A 13,148-nucleotide genomic window follows, 5' to 3' on the forward strand; every position below is an offset into this window, starting at 1 on the left:
TGCTTAGGAAGAGACATGCTGGCAGCACCATCAGAACGGCCAGATCAACAGTCTACCAAGCCCAGCATTCTGTTCACACAGCAGCCAATCATTTGCCTAAGTGAAGTGGGATTTTTAAGATACAATCTGTGAAAACCTGTCTAAAGAACTGTGGTTTATACATAACAGGTAAGGGACATACTTTGGACAATGACAGTGCTGTAAAATTGTCTTCTTTTTAAATAAACTACAATTAATAAAAGAGATTCAACTAATTCAAGAATGATAGTAAAGTGATGCCTTTTCAGATAACTAAATATATCCCAGCCAAATCAACAAAACAAATGAGAAGAAAAAAATAGCCAAGGAGGCAAGATGAATTCTTCACTATTGAGGAGAGAAAGACAATCCTTACTATGTGATCCAGACTGTAGAGCAGTAGTCTCAACGTGTGCTCTGTGGAGCCCTTGGCTCCACGCTTACCTCCTCCTCCTCTTCTCCAATCTTTCCCTCCTCTTTCCTGTTCCTCCCCTCCCACCATCTCTCTTGCCCTCAAAAGCCCCTTTTCCTCACCTTCCTCACCGCCCACATCTTTTCCTCTTTGCCTTGTTTGATTCCAAAACCCTGTTTCCCCATCACCACTCGGGGGTGTTTTGATTGTCGTTTTCCTACATGGCAAAGGAGGGGTTGAACTGGATGACACCTGGGTCTTCCACTGAAATACTGTTAAGTTTATGTTGATTAAAATTGATCTTCATTTTAAATATTTTATTGTTCTTTCTTTCCGTTTTGTTTTGCACAACAATCCAGATATATACAGTGTGTATATGAATTTGTTCATGCTTTTTTTTACAATTAGTTCACACAAACATTCTCCCATCTGTCAAATTTTAAAACACAATGCGTCAAAAGTTTGCCTGATATACATTATATAATATAATATATAAACATTTCTTTGGGCTCCATGAGAAACTTTTGCTTCAAAAAAGGCTGTGTGGCTGAAAAAGTTTGAGAACTCCTGCTCTAGAGAAATTAAGGACAGCAGAGCTTTTTGGCAACTGGGCAAACTCCCATCAATGTGTATCATATCGGTTTGTACACTATTTTTGTCAGCTGTCTCTAAAACAATTACAGTTAGATACTTCACCATGAAGCTAATGAAGAATAGACACATTTTTTTTGCATTTCTACAATTTTGCTGAGCATTTATATTTTACTGTATACTGGACAGTATATGTGAAATAATAGTGGAGTGGTGAAAGGCACAAAGGATCACTGCTCATGCTGTATCTACCTGCTGAAGATGAGGCTGCCCTCTGAACATTCATATGGCAGCTCTGTCCTCAGGAGATGAGCTGCACCTGGTTACTGAAGATGGGGATGTCATGTAAGCATTCACACAGCATCCTCATGCTCCGAAGGTCAATGAGGTGAGGGATCACTACCTACATCACAACCAGCTTCTGAAGATGGGGCTGCCTTATGGAGTTCCATTTGACACCCCAGTTCTCAGGAGGTGGATAGTGGAGGCAAGGCATCGCCATCTGTGCTGCTACCAGGCTCTGAAAATGGAGGTGCCCTATAAATATTCACACAGCAGCCTTGCTCTCTGGCAGTGGGCGGGAGAAGAGAACAAGTCTAATCTTCTTTTGATGACTTTACAGTATTTGGTTCTGAAAATGCTGTATCTGAGTTTCACCTTAATCCTCTCACTATACAATCAATATTCACTTAACCAGTTTAGCTTTTCAGAAGAAAAATCAATTTTGACGAGATATCATATTTGAAGAGGTTGTCATCATTTCCCAGACATCTGTTGAAGTAGTTTAAGAGGCTGCTGAAGTGCTAAATGGCCGTGCCACAGAACACTGTTTGTTGTTATGTTTGCAGTACTGCAAAAAAAGCTATTTGCTGTGCATATAACCAATTGCAATCTCCATTTCTAAGTGAATATATAGCTGATCTATTGGCTGCACTGAGTAACTGCATCTCCCCATACTTCAACGTAAGGTACCACTGCTATATTTTCGCATTTCTAGGCAACACATATAGTAAGCTGTCTTGGGTTGCTAGAATGAAAACTGGAAAAGAACTATCTACCTTTAATCGTTGCGGAAAGTGAGAAAATTTCAACAAGTATTGCTTGTTATCTGGTTGCATGACAAGCAACATCTGCTGGAATTCCTTTATCCTTTTCTACACAGCCATGATATACACTCTCCAGGTTTAACCTGATTTATACCTATGGGGAGCAGGAGGTGTTCAGGATTGCAGCAGGGAAGGAAGAATCAAACTCCCTCTTGACATGCTGTGGTCCCAATACAGATTTAAGACTTGTCTGCTAAAGACATTTTTTTTTTGAAATGATGTTACATCAAGACATTTAGCATCACTTATAGTTAGGATTCAGTGCCAAGCTTTATATCCTATGTTAATTCTTAGTGCAGCCCTTGAAACTGGAGGGACCAACTCCCTTTCCCTTGTAGCCCAGCTTCTCTTTTTCAAAGACCACTGTTTGTGATCACTGGGGTACACAGAGTAACTATATACATATCAGAAATTCCTAGGTCTTGAGGCAGAAAGAGACTTTAAATCTTGTCCTTATATGCAGAGATATCTGTATAGACATGTATATGCACATGTGTGTATGTGTGTGTGCCCAATAAAAATCAGATGCCTGTACCCCAAAACGATTGTCACCATCCCCCTTGGCGATCCAACTACTTGCCTAAAGATTTGTACTACAAATACTTTAAAAGAAAAGCAAGACGTTATTTATCAAAATAAAAAGTTACGTTGTGCCATGCAATGCTGATGCAAAACCAAGAAGTAGCAAAAGTTAGTAGAAAAACAGAAAGAACTGTTTTTTCTAATAAAGGTGGAAAACGGTACTCCAGGTTCTTTGTGAACTTTTTAGAACCCCTGAAATTAAAATATCAGAAACACCCCCAGCCCCAATAAAGAATATCCAAATAAAACATCTTTAAATGTTGACGACTTAAATTAATAATGTTAAAATAAATGTTAAATGTCTAAACAGAGATTTAGGCTGCTCGATATTTTAAATCTGAAGTACCATATTTGTGAAAGACTGACTAAAGATTAGCAAATGACAGCTTCCTCTCGCAGAGGCAAAGTGCATCACACAAAAAGTCAATTTAGTGTTAACAGCAAAGACAAAAAAATCCTGCAGTTTAAAAAAACTGTAACTTGCTTTCCTTTTATGATCGTTCATCTCTGCAGCTGGAAGCAACTGCCTCGCTCAAATGAGACTGCAGTGCTTTTCCTCTGATCCAGTTTGTTTCAGTTTGCATAACAAAACATCCACAGTAAAACCCTGCTCGTTCGAGCCCCGCTTGTCCAAACCTCTGTGCAATTCGAGTGGCTGAACGAAGAGGCTTCCTCCCTTTTGTGGCCACTTGGAGCCAGGGAAGCGGGTGTGGCTTCCCTGGCTCCAAGCGGCCGCCAAAGGGAGAGCAAGGAACCTGGTAATCCAAGTGATCCGGGTTGACTGAGCTGAGGTCCGCCCATTTAACTCGGACTTCCGAGGTTCTACTGTATCACAGATTGTGACCAAATTGTTTTGCACCATAAAGCACTGTTTTTGTTGGTTCACTGAAGATCTGAATCTTTTGCCAAACACAGTGGCAGGATGCAACAAATCTTGATTAAAATTCCTGACACTTTGTTTTTTAAAGCCTTTGGAAATAGTGCAATTTTGTTAACTGTACAACTGCTGCTTAGGAACGAAGTCAAGTTGAAATCAATTTCAAAAAATTACCTCTACAAGAATGTACATCCCTTAATACTTTGAATTTCCCATGATTTTCTTTTTTAAAAAAACCTGTAGAAATTAAATTAAGATGTAAGAACCACCCCAACCACTGTCCAAAACATTTGAAATCTGACTGTAGAACAAAAAGAGTGAAATACCAAATACAACGGTAATATTAATATTTTAATATATTTCATTCCACTGTATACAAAAAACCGATCATAACAGGTCTTTAAACAACAGGTAACAGTAAATTAAGGTGTGTACTTTAATCTTCACCAAAATTTTGCCTTTACATTATTACAAAGGATATGTGGTTCTTATTTATATTAGGCAAGAACGGTGCCTTTTCTAATGGAGAGGCATTTCTTTAAAGTAAAACCTGGGCTAACACATTAGATAGTGATAAAAAGAATAAACCTTGGTACAACTTTAATAAATACACTTGTCTCTCCACATTCACAGATTAGAATAGACAGCATCGTCTCAAAGCTGCTCAATGCTTTTATCTATATAATGGCTCGGAATGGCCCAGACTGTGTATTACTGCTAGAAGGGATCAAGTTATGGAAATGTAGTTTAGGCTGGATCTACACTAGCATATAGTCCAATTTCAGAATGTAGATTAACTGCATTGAACTAGATTATAGGGCAGTGTAGACTCAAATAATCCAGTTCAATGCAGTAAATCTGCATTCTGAAACTGGACTGTATGGCACCTTAGAGAGAATATTTCCCTGCTGATAAATGATTACAACATTTATATTGTCATTCCAAGCCCAGCCACGTGTCCCCTGTGCCTCCCCTGGGGTTTGAACTAAATAAAATTTAATGTCTAAAGTTGCAAAGCTTGATAGACCAGCAAACTGGTCAAAGAAAAAACCAATCTGAGAGTTTCACTAGAGCTTGGTACAGAAGAATTGGTAGCAATAGTGAAAATAAGCATTATCATCTGTTATAAAGTCACTCAACTGACATATAACTCAACCTGGCAAGTGTTTATTTGCTTCAAAACTGCAGGCTGCACACTTTGTTATCCCACTGACATCCAGCCAGAAGGAACTATGCTGTTAACACTACAGTAAAGCCTATTCTTTCTAAACCTCAATTGTGATGGCAAACTTGTTGGGAAAACACCCATTATGGATAATGCACAAGAGGCCAACAATTGTGAATTTAACAACTAAAATGTTTTCATGTTCTAAACCTATGGCTATACTAGGATGAGTGATAGCCAAGAACCGAACAAAACAATACCTTTACGAATGCATTACATGAAGGTAACATTTCAACATGGATTTGTTAGTAAACTTAACGCTTAGTGTATGAGGGACAATCTTCCTGAGAAGATGGTTGGCTTTGTTCACACATCACTCCAGAATCTTGGCTATCTGCTGTGGCAGCTGAAACACAGAAGCAGAACGTAACATGCAACTTTGGGTTGGGTTGACTGTTTTAACTTTTTCCATGCTTTACAAGGAATCCCAAAGCTGTTTTTAACACCATGTTTTTTTTAAAAAAAAGATATTGTAACAAGAAACTTGTGTATTTGATTTTTCCCCCACAGTGTTATAGGACCACAGAATTGGAAGGAGCCTCATGGTCTAGTAAGTCCAACTTCTTGCTCAAATAAGGAAACCAAAGCATGACATGTTTTGCATACATGCACATTAAGATGGCATCTGCACATATCCAAGCCCCCACCTACACTGCCATATAAACCAGTTTCTGGATGCAGATTAACTGCATTGAACTGGATTATATGGCAGTGTAGACTCATATAATCCAATTTAAAGCAGTTAATCTGTTTTCTGAAACTGGATTATATGATAGTGTAAATGTGTCCCAAGACTAATTTTTTTAGCAGTTTGCTCACTTGTGGCTAACTCGAATAGCAAATGTCAAGTACTTACAATTCCATTTCAGAGAGTGCAATATAAAACCTATCAGTTAGATTCCTTGACAATACAAAGTGTTCATATTATAAATTCAGTTGGGGGGTTCTTATATAAAATATGTAGCAGCTGCTTGCTCTGGGGTTAATAAGCAATTAATTGTAAGCCAGATAGGCCATACATCTTCAAAATTATGCACATATGGCTGCACCATAGGCAATTTCACAGCTCAAGATGCTTGTGTTTAATGGAGAGGTCAAAAAAGTCTGTCATTATTAGCTGAAACATGTCAGCTTTGCCATCAACAACTAGAAAAATATGATTTAGTGAGAAATTAGAGAAGAGAGTATTCTGTCAGCAAAGGTGGAACGTACTTTTTGGGGGCTTCCATCAAGGAAAAAGCAGTTCCATTTAGAGGCAAGCAGCTTTATCAAAACACAGCTTCCCAGGCTGTGACAAACTACTAATAAAAAGTGAAGAATTTTTGAGTCATCCAAACTACAGATATAAAACAGCAGGTAGTATGGTCCTTCCTAGATCACACAGCTTCAGAAAGTGTATTTAGGTCACATATTTTCTCTATAGGAAAAAAAAAACATTCCCTGTATATGTCTGAGAAAATAATGCAAATGCTAACTTTTAAAAATAGAGGAACTGCAAACATTCAAACTAGAACAGATGTACAATGCCTTATTTTGAAGTTGCTTGTCGCCCTGCAATAGGCAGCACCAGCAGTGCTTCTCCGTTTGTGAGCGACCATGCAGGGGTGGTTGGTGTCGCCAACTTCAGGGTGGCAAACAATTTTCACGGGAACATGGCGTGCAGTTGCAGCACTCCTTTTGAGGGTGCTTTCACACAGCCATTTACTGTGTTTCAGGATGTGGATCAAAGACATCCAGTTCATTCCAGAGTGCCTACACAGACACCCCAGGAACTTGGCTGCTAGCTCCCATGGAGTCCATAAAGCTCCAATGATTCAAATCTATCCAAACCCAGGAGTATTTTATTATTGAATTCTCTGCAAAATGCACCGGTTGAAAGTGGCATATAACTGCAGGAAGACCAGGCAACAGAGGTCATTGAGTAGGCGTTCCCATGAGATCACTGCCCTTTCCTTGCTGGGGGGAGGCATTTGTTTACCTTCCCTTCAAGCTGTTTATCTACATAAGCTCCACTGGCTACCAGTCTGATACCGAGCACACTTCAAATTGCTGGCTTTAGCCTATAAACAGTTCCGGCCCAGCTTACTTATCTGAACATATCTCCCTCTATGAAATGTCTCGGAGATTAAGATCATCTGGGGAGACCATGCTCTCAGTCCCACCTCCTTCGCAGTGCAGTTGGTGGGGACAAGAGACAGGGCCTTCTCAGTGGTGGTCCCTCGACTGTGGAACTCCTTTCCTAGTGACATCATAACAGCACCCTCCCTCTTGACTTTTATAAAAAAACTGAAAATATGGATGTGGGACCAACCCTTTGGATAATCTATCAGTTCAATATGTGAATGTGGAATGGTGCAATGATAATTGGATTGGCCTGGACTATGATATTGGATTACGTAATTTTAATGATTTTAATTGTTGAATTTTTTTAGCAGTTGTTTTAATGTAAATGTTTAATGTATATGTGTTGCATGGCATCGAATTGTGCCTTGATGTGTGCCGCTCTGAATTCCCTTCGGGGTGAGGAGCGTGGGATATAAATATGGCAATTAAAGAAATAAAATCTGGGTTCCATCTCTGACTCCTGCAGCTTTAACCCTGTCCTGGTGAATGCTCCAAATGCGTCTTCTGCTTTGCAGAACTTTTCATCAACAACTGACTTCAGAACTGGCAACTTTTTAAATGCACAGTATTCAGCTGGATTTAGTTTGGAGGTCGGAATGCATGTGAATGTTTTGTAGAAACACCAACCTTGAGCTGACTTCCAACCAGATTACAGTGCCTGTATGGCTGGGGCTTCAGTTGTTCACTGATGCTACTTGAAGGTGGAAATTGGTAATTGCTTCTACCATACCCCATCTTTAATAGAACTTGAGCATTCACATTGTGGATACCTGCAGGGCTCCTGAAACCAAATGAAGGCTGTACAGTTGTAGACTATTGGTCAGCACAAGAATATCAGTTAAGTCTGGGGATGAGGACAGAACGTTATGAAGGGCAGAGTGAATTAATAAAGTTCCAAAACATCTCATTACAGGTACATATTCCAAAGATCAGCATAAACCCTGTATAACTCTACACTCTGAATACTCACTCAATGTTTCCTTTGTAGCTTCAGTCACAACATTCAGTTGAAGAGGTGGTGGAATATAGTGAATGCCTGGTAGGAAGCTAGGAGGCATGAAAGGTGACATCGGAGCGTAATAAGCTGGTCGAAAATCCCCACCTGCATCTTGTCTCTGATTAAAAAAATAATGATTTTGAGGATATGAACTAAGCCACCATGTAAACTAGGATGCTACTAAGGCCAATCTTCAGTAATCTAAGTCAAAATGTATTTTTCATTATTACATCAAGCAAAACAATATGCTTAGGGTTATGTGGCACACATAATACAATTTATTGTATTCTTCTACTATGAGAAAAATAAAACTAATGGATCAGGAGAGTTATTCATTATTAACACATTATTTTAAATATGAATAATACTTTTCATTACTAAGAATGCTGAAGAATGGCCAAACCCACATTTTCTTTGTCACATGTTACTAAAAGTACCATTTAGTACTGCACCAAGAAAAGTGGGTAGAAGGCCCCAGCTACACTGCCATATAATACAATTTGAACTGCATTATATGGTCAGTATAGAATCATTAAAGGTTGTTTCTAGACTGCCATATAATCCAGATTATCAAAGCAGATCATCCACATTATCTGCTTTGAACTGGATTATATGAGTCTACATTGCCATATAAGCCAGTTCAATCAGCACAAAACTCTTGCAAAAATAAAAACTGATTTGTCTTAAAGGTGTGCCATATGTCCTGTCCTTCTTTTTGTATTCCAAGTCACTAATGTACTTTAATCCTTTCAAACTATTCCAATGATTAATGTTCTTGCCATTACAATAACTAAAATAGCAAGGTAATGTATCTCTGCAGCTAAGGGAAAGCTGTTTAAACCAGCGTTAAAGTGGAGAAAACATGACTTACTGGCACAGGAGCAACGTTCCCTGGCCCATGACTGCTAGGAAAGTGTCTGTAACCTGTTTGCAGGGGTAGGACAGGGGCATGCGTTGGGCCTCTGTAGCCAGGTTGGTTGATGGCGAATCCCAGAGGAAATGGATGATAAGGATACATGCCAGAGTATCCAGGATATACTTTGGGAGGCTCTCTTTCTATAAATTCTGGACACATTGCTGCACATTCCAGAGGCACAGTAGGATGGTCTAGATAAAAATAAAATAGAATGTCTAGGTTGAATACATAGTGTTCATCAACTATTGTCTACAAGGATGCATAGAAGATTACTATATAGTTTAGTTCCTCCAAAGTATTGTGCTCCTACAATACAGTTGGTATTCCATATATGTGGGTTTAACATGTGAATTTGATCAATATGTTTTCTGTAGGAATCTCTAAGGTCTTCAGTACAACTCTATTTGATTAATGTTTTCTCAAAGAATCTCTAAGTCCAGTCAAAGATGTCCTGGAGCACTGGAGAGTCCTAGGAAGAGTTCTTCTCTAAACATCTGCGGTCTCTTCAATACAATTCTATGGTGAAGTTGATCATAAAGTCCTGCTGGAGGACCTAGAGATTCTGGCCCCTTCTACCCTGCCATATAAAATCCAAGTTATCTGCTTTGAACTGGATTATATGGCAGTGTAGACTCACATAATCCAATTCAAAGCAGATGTGGATTATCTGATTTGATAGTCTGGATTATATGGCAGTGTAGAAGGGGTCTCCTAGAGAGATGTTCGCTTAAATAACAAGTTTTTTATTTTATTTGCAATTTTTCCACATTCCACAGGGGTCCCACACCCCTAACACTTGTGAAAGTGGCGGACCTACTGTATGTAAATATTCCTGAAAGTACAGTTAGGTGCCCTCTCAACTACTTGAATGCTGTTCAACACTTGGAACTTCTCAGTTTTAAATTACACAAGTAATGATGAGTCTTGCTGTGGCTTTTGAATTGTATGTAGCTCTTAAAAGTAGATTTCCAAACTAACTTTGAATTGTTTACCTATTAAAAACCCTCCATTCAACATTAGGGAAAGGGTCACATTGCATGAGTTCTATGGGAAACACCCTTGCAATTGAAGCCCCATTGAAATTGTTGAGTTGTTTAAATACACTTAAAGCTGCACGTGAATTCCCATTTTATACAACTGTGTAAATGTCTAAAAGATGCCTCTGTCAGTCACAGATTAGCCGTTGAAAGTTTAGAAACTAACCTCATGTCATATTGAAACAAAGTTATACCTGGAAACTGAATTTGCAGAACCTGCAAACAGGTGATATACTAGCTTTAAAAAAATAACCCCAAAGATTTATACTATCAAGAGAATAAATTCACAGTACTGTATTTCCTTTCTCTTAGGCCCCTTTCACACAATTTAATAAAATCCCACATTATCTGCTTTGAACTGGGATATATAGCAGTGTGGACTCTGATATTCCAGTTCAAAGCTGGTATTGTGATTTTTCTGCCTTGATATTCTGGGTTATATGGCTATGTGGAAGGGCCCTTAGGTCGCTTGTAAAATGGCATGGAGTAAATCCAATATTCGGAAAACCTAAATGTCCAACATCAAACTGCAAAGATAAACTAAAAGGTACAGACATAGTTTTTTTAAACTCTAATTTCAGATCAATTCTGCACTTCCATATAAAATCCAGATTATTTGCTTTGAATTGAATTGTATGGAAGTGTAGACTCATATAATCCAATTCAAAGCAGATAATGTGTGTGATCTCCTTTGATAATCTGGATTATGTGGCAGTGTAGAAGAGGCCTCTGTTAACAGCAGCCATGGAGATTGGCAGATGCTGCCGGATAAATGTAGTTGTTTGCATGAGAGTTACTATGAAATATAGGCTTAATACTTTACCCCAAACTATACCACACACTATAAACTCTGTATTGACTTGACATTAATATTGAAATACAGTAAATCAGAGCAAACTGAGACAAACAAATGTAACAGCTTTATTGTATTATAAAAACAGTTTTGTAAATGTAGTATTTTTGCCAGTTGCTTAAGGCCCCTTCTACACTGCCGTATAAAATTCAAATTATCTGTTTTGAACTGGATTATATGGCTGTGTAGATCCAACCTGAGTCCACTTGCTCTACTGTATATTTTATTTGTATTGCCCAGACACAATGTAATTTCCCCCCAAAACACATCTACATTTTCCATTTTCAATGCAATGCAAAAAAATATCAATAATGATTAAATTCAAGTTCTAGGCTAAAGCCTAGCAGTTGTCATTGATTTCTTAATACTTCATAAGTATTAAGTTTTTAACAAGTTCAGCACTAGCTTCCTATTTCATGTGCAATTGCTGCAAAATGCTCCTGCTGTGCATGGTGCTGTCTGCAAAATACAACTTTATTCCATATTTAGAGGTGTTTTCTCACCAGTACTACTAGATGTCTTGTTAAATCTATTTACACAGGGCCAGCTGCAACCCATTTCACTCTTAATACAAAAGCTTGCTGAAATAAATAGGACTTTGCAACAATGAAGCATGGACAAACAGCCTCCAAAACTGAAGTTATGCAGCTACAAAGTGCTCAAGCAGGATATGGAAGCTACCAACACATAAATGAATAGGAATAACTTTTTTTTCAGGGAAAAAACAATCCCCTACAGCAGAAAATACCAGATACGAACTTTCAGGACAACTGGTATGTTCCAGCCCATGTAGGAAATGAGATCATGTGCAACGGAGAGAAACAATGTCCATGGACGTATAAATGGTTGCAGAAGAACTATGGATGGCATACCTACCTAAATCTATGAAGGTTGGAGAGCTAGGTTTTGGTGGCATCTGGTCAGGCATTGTCCTGGTGGGTTGGCCAGGTGCAGAGGTCCCCTTAGCCTCTTCATGCCCAGCAACATGGGGCTCAGAGGTGTTCCTCCTGGAGCTCTTTTTACTTCCAGCTGCAGTTCCATCCATTTCATCATTGGGACTGCACTGGACAGAAGGCAGTGCCTCCCTGGGCGGTGAATCAGATCCCTGCCTCTTCAAGGCCTTCTGAGCCGCCATGATCTTCTGCCGTTCAGTGATCAAAGCACACTTTTCGCAAGGGCAATGCTTCCAGCGGCAATAGCCAGCATGGCCTTTCACTGGCACCACAAAGCCATGGTTGCGACAGCGAGAGCATTTGGGGGCTCGGATATGAGCTGCATCTGGAGACTCCATGGAGGGAGCTGTCTATAGTCATGCACCACTGCTGGAGTGAAGAAAATCCTGGGCTGAAATCTGCTCTTGCAGTTGCATGAAATTGTTACTATGTGGTAGCTAAAGCCTGGGGCATAGCACAAAGGAGAAAGAAAAGTGCCTGCTAACTACCCAAGTTCAGTAGTCACCAGGACTTGTATTTTGTAAAAGAAATTAAGAGTTCTGTATGTAGCAAGACTATGTTTTCAAATAGGTGTTCTCTGAAAAGCATTTTATAAATAAAACTTTGACACACTGTGTTCCAAGCCTTTGCAAGGTATCCCTAAACTTGCAGATTTGGCTTTATTCCAGAACTTAAAGAGGAAGAGCTTTGTAAAGTTGAAACTTTCTACTTTTCTACACTGCCATATAATCCATGTTATGAAAACCAATAATCCACATTATCTGCTTTGAACATGAATTATCTGCACTTCAACATGAATTTGAAGCAGGAAAGCATTATTGTAATAATTTATGGATGGTATTCTTTGGGTGCAACTATTGCAAATGAATGCAGTTTGACACCACTTTAACTGCCATCCATGGCCAAATGTGATGGCATCTTGGGGTCTGGTGTTTGGTGGGGCATCAATAGTCTTTGGCAGGGAAAGATAAAAAACCTTGTAAAGCTACATCTCTGAAGATTCTATCTCATTGAGCCATGGCAGTTAAAGTGGTGTCAAATGGCATTCCTTCTGTAGTGTAGATTGCAAGCAGATAGCACAGTAGATGCCTATGCTGGTCCCCTCACACTGTTTAGTTGGGATTAGATATATATGGTTGATTTAAACTTTGCCTAGGCTACAGCATTTGCTTAAATTCTAAGTTGTAGGTAGTGATAAACTTAAATTTTAAATTTTTGACACCCGGAATTGAATTTCAGAAGACATTACAAGGATCTTTGTCTACTTCTCAGTATAAATTAGCACTTCAACAATACAATTTCCATTATCACCTTGAGCATTTTTAGGAGCCAGAAGGTAAGGGGTGATTTATTGAAGGAGGTAATCAATCTTTCATCTCTAGGGCAGGATGAGACAGATTCCCCAGTACAGTAGAGTCTCACTTATCCAAGTCTCGCTTATCCAAGCTTCTGGATAA

General features: G+C 39.0%; 1 protein-coding gene across 1 annotated transcript; it reads right to left on the minus strand.

The window, feature by feature from the left end:
• Positions 1-3,907: 3,907 nt before the first annotated feature.
• dmrtb1 (DMRT like family B with proline rich C-terminal 1) lies at positions 3,908-12,241 on the minus strand. The gene is made up of 4 exons (XM_062978294.1): positions 11,615-12,241; positions 8,804-9,039; positions 7,906-8,050; positions 3,908-5,157 (listed from the first exon to the last, which is right to left on the minus strand). The coding sequence occupies exons 1-4, from the start codon at positions 12,027-12,029 to the stop codon at positions 5,066-5,068; spliced, it is 888 nt and encodes a 295-aa protein (XP_062834364.1). The 5' UTR covers positions 12,030-12,241; the 3' UTR covers positions 3,908-5,065.
• Between the last annotated feature and the right edge of the window lie 907 nt (positions 12,242-13,148).

Source organism: Anolis carolinensis, chromosome 4, assembly GCF_035594765.1.
Source record: "Anolis carolinensis isolate JA03-04 chromosome 4, rAnoCar3.1.pri, whole genome shotgun sequence".
In the NCBI taxonomy this organism is placed as follows: Eukaryota; Metazoa; Chordata; class Lepidosauria; order Squamata; family Dactyloidae; genus Anolis; species Anolis carolinensis.

Coding starts and splice junctions, on each gene's coding strand:
- dmrtb1 (XM_062978294.1), bottom strand. CDS start 12,029: ATGGAGTCTCCAGATGCAGCTCATATCCGAGCCCCCAAATGCTCTCGC. Junction 9,040..11,614: donor TCCAACCTTCATAGATTTAG/GTAGGTATGCCA, acceptor ATTTTTATCTAG/ACCATCCTACTGTGCCTCTG. Junction 5,158..7,905: donor AGCTACAAAGGAAACATTGA/GTGAGTATTCAG, acceptor TCTGTGTTTCAG/CTGCCACAGCAGATAGCCAA.